The 9,118-nt window shown below is 34.0% G+C and overlaps 1 protein-coding gene across 1 annotated transcript; it reads right to left on the reverse strand.

Moving 5' to 3' along the window:
* Window positions 1-111: 111 nt before the first annotated feature.
* On the reverse strand, window positions 112-8,285 carry LOC137496764 (sushi, nidogen and EGF-like domain-containing protein 1). The gene is made up of 11 exons (XM_087276949.1): window positions 8,142-8,285; window positions 8,038-8,058; window positions 7,473-7,520; window positions 5,024-5,062; window positions 4,827-4,856; window positions 4,597-4,730; window positions 4,198-4,494; window positions 4,016-4,111; window positions 3,780-3,918; window positions 3,608-3,690; window positions 112-1,295 (listed from the first exon to the last, which is right to left on the reverse strand). Exons 4-11 carry the CDS (start codon window positions 5,034-5,036, stop codon window positions 1,215-1,217), a joined length of 873 nt encoding a protein of 290 aa, XP_087133075.1. The 5' UTR covers window positions 5,037-5,062; window positions 7,473-7,520; window positions 8,038-8,058; window positions 8,142-8,285; the 3' UTR covers window positions 112-1,214.
* Window positions 8,286-9,118: the final 833 nt, after the last annotated feature.

A 9,118-nucleotide genomic window follows, 5' to 3' on the forward strand; every position in this document is an offset into this window, starting at 1 on the left:
TGAGAAACTTTCTGTCATAAACTATAGTAAAACAGCTTGTCAAAAGCTGAGGACAGATTACATAGAGAAAAGAGCACTCTTTAATTATAAGCTGTTATTAGTCAGCCACCGCTCTTTTTTTTTTTTTTTTTTTTTTTCCTGGTCATTGCACCTTTGCCGTGTGCTGTGTAAATGCAGACGATCGGATACGAGCCACTATTAAATGATAATGTAAGCAGGTCATCAAAAAAATCAGATACAGTTACAAAATCAGAATTGACCATCGAGATCTGCCATGTAAATGCAGCCTTTGGAAAAAGTTGTTGGCCTAAAGATCAATGTCCCATAATGCAATTCAAAGGCATAAATTTAATTATGAATCACAAAATATGGAAAACTGCTAATTTACATGTACTTATTTACAGACAAGTCTACAAAGTTATGTTGAGCGGAAAAAAAACTAATTACCTTATTAATTACATTTTTATTAAGCTTGCATTTCTCAATTTCTAAATATCTTTGCATATCTTAAGCACATAGAGTATTAATGGCAATTAAAATTGTGGTTTGGAACTGAAGTCTTTTTCTATTGTCACAGATAACAGATTTAACAAAAGAAACCAAAAAATCCCCCAACATTTTTCAGTATTGTTTATGGCTGATATCAAAGTTTTGGAAACAATCAACAATCAAAATCCACAGTATTTTGACATCAAACCATTTTAGTATTGTACGTGGTTGACATCAATCAAAATCCACACTATTTTGACATCAAACTCACTAAATAAAAACCCATTAAAAATAACCTGCTATAAATGCTGAGGAAACAGTTTACACAGTAAATAAGGAAACGATGTGAAGGAATATTTGTCATGAGGCAGTAATGCTTCTGGTAAATGGAGCTGTAAAAAGAACAGGTTTAACTTCATCATTCACATACTACAGATCATGAGTTTGATTAGCTTTTCCCCCCTGAAACTCTGAGTTTCATTGATGAACAAACAAAAAACTTTGTGTACTTTACACAAGTTAAATGAACACAGAAACATGTCAAACATGTTCTATTAACGTGATTTGTTCTCATTTATCATTTTATTTAATCAGAATCAGGTTTTAATGATTTTAACAAAAAGAAGCAAGGAAAATCACACGATTTCCATTCTTGTGTTGTGACATTCTTCTCTTTTATCAGTCTCCACACTATTAAAGGCAACTACATTCAGCGTTTTAACGTGTCACGGCTTTAGCTTTGTGACCTTTCTTAACTTCAGCTTAAAGTAACTTGGCGCTCCATGACAGACCAGCTCTTGATTAATCTGAAACAAAGATAGACAAGCGATCAAAATATTATCGTCACTGGCATTATTACTGATTATCAGGATATTCACTAAGGTTAATCAACACCATCTGACAACAATTCGTAGCTTGATTTAGTGGCTAAATCGCATGATTATGTACAATCTCATTCATACAATTTAGTATGATTTGCTCATCTCCTAATGAAGGTTGGGTTTAGGGACAAGGTTGGGTACCACACCACTTTTTAAAAACCATGCATTTTTGAACGAATTAGCCACTAAACTGACAAAATTTAAAATAGTTAAATATCCTCGTGAGATCAGGCTGGGTTTTATTGGAAATATGTGCCTCAGCCTACATTTTTGCGAAACATAAATGCATTGCTCCGGGTATGATTTGTTGCATATTTTAGGTTACAAATCCACTAGAGGGCGCTGTCTGATTTTTTTGCGATTCTGAAAAACGTTACTTAGTTTTGGCATAAGTCTTAGATGTGTATTATATTGTTACGTGTATAAATATTGAGTCCTCTTCTTGTACACATTAAGGTGGGGCTTGTTGCACCCTTCCTTAAACCCAACCGGTAGTGTTTGCAAACGTAAGCAAAAAGTCTACTGCGACCACATAGCTTTATAGAGTTTACATTTACATTGTATCAATTGACCCTTCGTTAAGCCCCACCCTCCTTAGTTACTGTTGCTACACCTGTCCAGCTTTCGTGCCTGGCATGGCTTTTACAATGTGTAAGCACCGGTGTCAGACATTGCCAGGGATATAATGTCATTTTTGGCGAACAGGTGAGATATCCGAGAAAGCCAGACAGAAAAGGACTGCAGTATGCATTACAGGGGTATATTCACCACATAATAGGCAACCGATTAGAGAATAATTCAATCGAAATTGAAGCTAGTTTAGCCTAACCGCCTCATTCGCTAACCATTCAACAGCTTAGCTCATGCTCAGCAGAAGAGGTGAAATCTAAAAATAATCTAAAATTAACAAAATAAACCGTGACTTCTCTATTTTTAGCCAAAAAGCCTGATAGATTAATTGTTGTGCAATGAAATATAGCGATACTAACCGACGAGGAAACACGCATGGACAATGTTTCTTCATCATTCATTCATAGAAAGAACAGCCAGAAAGGGGAAACATGGATTTGTGCCGAATATTAGCATCATTGACCCTTAACAATGTACAGTAAGTTACCTATTACTGTCAGTATGTTTGTGTGCTCTTTATAAATGACTGAAAAACAGCTGCTGGTATATTATATTGATCACAAGTGCTCAGTTTCTGATCGCGTCTCTGTTTTCTTCTGTTGATTTGGAATTTTAAATATTTGTAGCTTGAAACAGACGGAAATATGAAGTTCAGTAAAGTTAGCAACAGATTCGCACATTTATAGTTTCCGGATCAAAAACTCATGACCTATTCGCTATTTGTATGACTAACGTTACTATGGCGAAGGCTTAAACGGAGCATTGCTCATAATATCGAGTGAAAAAAGAAAAAGACAGCTGTGAAACATGACCTGCTTTGTATTTTTGTAGGAAAAAGTTTAGATCTGTTTAGGGTAATTGAGAGTTATTGCCGTCAGTCTTTCACTGAATTTGTCAGGAGGTTCAAAACAAAACCAACTTAACTCCGCTCCTTAAGCGCCCCTCACACAACTTGATCCACGCTGGCATTTCTCCTCTTGGGTTTTTAGTTTTGAAAAGGGAAAAAATTCCACCATCCCGTCCAAACTTTTAGGATACCAGGTATCAGTTTTGCACAATCCATAAGCACAACGTGATGGCCTGTTTCCCTCGCTCGAAAGCTTGACAGAGCCCCTGCCCGTAGGTTGCTAAGCCACGATTGGTGGGTGGCGGTTTTTGGGTGTGGCTTAGCGAAGGGTCAATTTTGTGGAACTGTGCTTCTTTAGACTTGAACCCGAGCATCACACAGTACAAACTGAACTACCAAGCCAACGCTAACGCATTCCATTACATATCATAGGCATTACATATATTTAGCTGTTTTTTATGGTGTTGTGCAAGGATCTGCATGGAAATAATAATTTGTTTGTCAGTAGTATGTCCCTGTAAATATCACTAGTGTGCAAAGGAACAAAATTTGTTGGTGCCACACTGCCCCCTAGTGTTTGTTTCAACTATAAACTGCAAACAAACTGAAACACATTTCTCCAATGAGACTGTGTTGATATTCCTCAATAAAATACTATATATATATATATATATACACACACACACACACACACACACACACATACACACACACACACACACACACACACACACACACACACACACAAACTTTGACTTACTAGCTGTAAAACACTCTCAATGTTTTGAGTCTGGGTTAGGTCTAAATATGACCCAAGTTTCATTTGAAGTCCTATGACGTTTTCTGTAAGGGCACACAAACACAAGGCATAAAATTAGATGATACGATTAACTGTTTATGGTGACAACACACAATCTTGACGCAAGTCCTACCTGTCCCATTGTTCACAAGAAAAGCCCAACGACCAGGAACATTTACATTAGTCGTGTTTTTGAGGTTTGGAAAGGAGGAGCCATTAGAATGATAATGAATGACATAGTAGTCGGTGGAGTTTATGGTATCATATCCAGCCTAATAAAACAATGTACAGGAATGTTATGCATATAGAGTTAACATACACTATTTAATCATGTGATTTTTAAAAATTCATTTATTTATTTTTTTTTACCTCCACTGGATAAGATATCGCTGCGCAGTCACCGTAATTCATCAGAATAAAAGAAAAACCACCTCCTGAAATCAAAACTACTTGAAAAGTGATTGCCTGAAAGGAAAACAAAACAAAATTATGATTCATAATCGATTTATCCTTCAGTATTCTGCTTTGAGAGATAGATAGATCAAATTTACTGGGTCTGAATGACGATCATATGCATTCATATCCCATGTAAGCACATAGTCCCATGTGACAACAAAGACCCAAGTAGCCGTAAAGCCCTTGTTAGGGAAATACTGGTTTATATCCTGAGTGGCCCGGTCGAGCACACTTCCATTTGTGTACTCCTGATACCAATATTTGCCAATACCAATGTCATCAAGGTCAGTCCAGAGCGCAGCAATGTAATCTTCATTTCCATATGTGGGAAAGGGTTCAGGGTGAGATTCTGTTAAAGACTGGTTGAAAGTAAGGAGTCCATTATAATTAACCTGAAATAAATTAATAAACAAAAATCAGTTTAAATCCAGCAGCAGAATGTGAGCCAGTTATCAAAACATTTGATTCATATTAGACTAGAACTGAATTCTCACATATATGCTGCTGTACTTGCGGCCAAAGTATGTAAATGCAGCAGAGAAATCCACATATTGAAAGGAGTCATTGTCAAATTCAAGATGTTCAATGTCTCCCGCTGATGAGCCGAATGGATAGAATATTGCTGGGGCTGGCGAGAGCATAAACAACAAAAAATACAAATGTAGATGGGAGATGTTTTACTACTCATCTCATATTCCTGCTATTAAAAAAAGTAATCAAATACCTGCCCATGCAGTTGCTGTTGTTGTATAGACTGTTAAAAAATAATTCATTTATAAAACACAATATATATATATATATATATATATATATATATATATATATATATATATATATATATATATATATATATATATAAAAAACATTAAATAATGTGTTGTACAGTTAATGTGAGTCTTTAATTTTTGGCAGACTTATTACCTGACGTGGTCATCAGTATAGTGTCTAATCTAGTGGTGTCTGAAACAATAAAATGCATATAAATGCAATTAAACAACTCATGAACTCTCTTAAACTGCACTTCTAAAAAATTAGCTAGCTACACTACATGCTACTTCCTATATAGGTAGTAACACTGAAGCTTTTTTCACACAGTGTAAAAAATGCTGAGCTCCACACAATTCCTTCATGTTGTCATAACACTAATCGATTAAGTTAACTTGCTTGTTTTTACAAATTAAAGTGGTTTGAACTTAAAACAATTATGTTGTCCCTCCAAAAACTACATAATTGTGTTGATTTAAGCTCATTTTAATAGTTTGAAGCAGTTAAAACTATTCTTTGAGTACAGACAGGTTACAGTTTTTTAAATATTAATTATTCATTATTTTATTTAAATATTTATTTCTTTAAATATTTCATTGCACGGTTTTAAAGTTCTCAGACTGTTAAGCATCAAAGTTGGAACAAATGTAGATCAGTTATCATAAAGTTTAGCACACGGTAGCACCTAAAAACAATGTTCTTACCTCAGCTGAATTGCCATTAGTTTAATTTATGTACTGAATTTCAGCTGTCTTCACTAAACAAAATATTGTTTACAAAATAGAAATGAACAAATTCATGTAAAACTGTAAGATGTGTGATTTACCACTAGATGGCTGCAATACACCATTGTAGTATGTGATCTTGAATACGACACTGTGCTGCTTCAGACTATTGCAGGTTCACTAAATGGAATGTAGCTGCTGGCAAGCAAGATATTTCCTGCTAATAGCAGTGTATTGGAAAGAGTAGATAACTACTAGAAAGGCTACAGTATATTATCATAATCATAATATCATCTCTGAAAACTGTAGATAATCAAGTACCTGAGCTATTTGTAGCTATAGCTTATCCCCAACACTGGCATTTATAAAGGATATTTCATAAGCGGAAGCAAAACCTCCACATTTCGTGACTTGGTGGTCCTTTAAGGTAATCAAAAATCGTTGCTTACATGGTAGACTCTTAATAAGAGTATTATCTTAATCATATTAAAATCAGAGTATTGGTGTCCATGTAAATGTATTTAGAAAGTGCCTGATGAAGTCGCGAGCTGGAAAAGACAGCGCATTCCTCTGCCTTTCAGCATGCACCCTCCAGTGTTTTATTAAATTTGATGTGTTTCCCCCTTAAACGCAAGTGTCTGCTTTGCGCTGTTGTGTCAGAATCCTTGTGAAATACAGCCATATTTTAGAACGCTTATTTTAAGCAAATTTGACAAACACGATCATGCGTGAATTGAATTGAATCTGAAGGGAGTCTCTCCGGCTGCCCTGTCCTGCGTGCATTGTGTGTGTGTGTGTCTGTGTCTGTCTGCGTTTGTGTGCGCGCGCATGTGTTTTATAGCAACAAACCTGCCTAAACCTGCTTTAACCATTGTCCGTAGCCGCTAAATCCAAAAGTTTCAAAATTGTTTGTATTCAATACTTTTATTGTTATTATAATTTTCCATATCTGTAATGCCTGTATTTTGGCATTTTTTGCAGTCCACTTAGAAACCAACTTGGAAATATTTTTTTTCTTTATTGGCATTGACTGTTTTGAAATTCAAATGGCACTAACATGCCTGTGTTTTTATTTCTGTAATAAATATGGCTGTCAAGCCAGGCGCTTGATGGTTTATTGTGGGTATGTTGTTTACAATAATATTTAGAATATAATTAGTTTTTGTATTGCATTTACATTAATTTTACATTTGAATAGGCAAAATTACAACATTCAGTCTTTGAAATGTGATTATCCTGATTAATTGTGATTAATTTTCAAAAAAAGTTTGATTTAATGAGTTAAATTTTTTTTAATCGATTGACAGCACTAGTAAACATACATAAAAATGCGAGTTTTAGGATCAATGGAATTTATTATTTTATCACCTTCATTACCCATTAAGGTTGTCAGTGCGGTGGTTTCTGAAAAATTCAAAAATACAAACACTCACTCAAAAAGGATGTTTGCTGTTTGTTCAAATTAATAATCAACTAATGAACAAGCTAATATGTTGACTTAATTCCTTCATGTTGTGCAGGCACAAATCAATTGTGTGAAACCCATTTTTGACAGTGCTTAAATACCCCATGAAACCATGAAATGTTTTCTTTTTTCCATCTTTATTATGGAAAGTTTGATGGAAGAACATAAATTAAAATTCACTGATCTACGATTTGTTTACTCTGAGTCAGGCACTTTTGGGAAAAAAAAGTGATTTATCTTTGAGATTGAATATGGTTGGTTGGAGTATTGTAGTCTTACATGAGCAGTCAATACTATTTCCCATCATAATATTTTCCTTTTACTCAGAATTTTAATTGTAGATCTCATTTTATGTTTATTTTGTCTCCATTCTTACACTAAAATACTGTATATAGAGTAACTCATGACTAATTACCTGATTAAACTTCGGTGACTTGTGATGTATTTTCCATCGAAGTGGATCCTAAAAGAGTTAACACATATAAACAACATTAAATACCACTCAATTGATAAAGTGCAGTTGTCTTTGTTATTAAATATGCTTATAAAAACTATATGAACTATAAAAAAAAAGATAAAGTTTAAATTCAAAGATCTGTCAGTATCTATTATTGCTGTTGTTTTAGTGTCTGTTAAAGGAAGACAGTTAAAAGAAAACGAAAAAAAAAAAACTCTTAGGAAATAACTCTCACTATTAACTATTGGCTTATCACCTGCCTATCATTAATATTTTAACTCTTTATTAGTACTTATAAAGCACATATTTTGCATGATTGTATTCTACATCCTTTATTGTACCAATATGTACACTCAACTATTCCTTATTAACAATTTATTAGCAACAAATCATGAGTTTATTGAGCTTAAAGTCAGCTAATGGTTTGTTAATAGTGAGAATTGTACCTTAAAATAAAGTGTGAGCATGTTTTTTTTTTTTTTTTTTTTGTGAGAGAAAAGACATTTTAAAGTTCCATAATTACCTGTTGTTGTTTGCGCCCTGACTGTTAAAAAGAAATAAATAAATAAATTCAGAGACATATGTTTGCTTTTTCCACATTATTTAACAGATGGTAAGAACACTTACGCAGAGCCAGGACTGATGCGAACACCAGAAGATGGTGTAAAACCAGAGAAAAGCTCATGATGAAACGTTAAAGATCAAATGCCTGATGCAGGAGTCCGTCTTTTGTAATCAGAAAATCATTGATTCTCTCTAACTGATGCCAATCTGGAACAATGAAAACAGGGACTAGATATTTTCTATACATTTGTTAAACCAGCAGTATTTTTTAAGATTTTTAGAATCTTTAAAATAATCTTTGAATCCAGATCTTATATCTAAAAACAATCATAACCAATCGTTAGTCATAACCCAACGTTGGCTCAAAATATGGACAGTTAAAATAAAACTTACATTTTTAATCCAATGTTTTGGTTTGTCCATATTTTTGACCCAGTGTTGGTTTAGAACGACACAATATATATTTTTATTTGACCTCTGAGTAAAGTCTACTCAGTTCACATTGTTCAGTAAATAAATAAAAAAAGGTTTGCTAATATTTTAAACGCTTTACAACCTTTAAAACACCTATAACACAAGGTTGTAAAGGTCACCCGAATTCCGCATAATTACACCTACTTTATTTCTAACTTAACAATTCATTGATAAAAGTATCATATTGCTGCTGTCCTAAACATAAGATACATATTTAAGCATATTTGTTGCTGTTTTCTCAGCTTTTATTGTTTATAGACATGTACAGTATATCAATTATTGGTAACAACAATTGGTTACATCATGTTTTAGTTTCAGTTGAACAAGTAAGAATTGGTGAACAAGTCGATTGGTCAGAGATTATATCTCATAGAGTGTAACAGTAAACAGCGAGATGTGACTTACCCCACACACTTTCTCCTCAGATGTTCTCACGTCAGCTGTGTTTGAGCAGGAAGATATGATTTTAAACATCTCTGCACTGTTTACAGGAATAACAATCCCTGTAATGGAGGAACTTTTGTGATTACTGTGTCAAAAACAAAAAAACAAGATCATTAAAAAAA

This window comes from Danio rerio, chromosome 12, assembly GCF_052040795.2.
Source record: "Danio rerio strain M-AB ecotype USA chromosome 12, GRCz13ab, whole genome shotgun sequence".
Taxonomy (NCBI): Eukaryota; Metazoa; Chordata; class Actinopteri; order Cypriniformes; family Danionidae; genus Danio; species Danio rerio.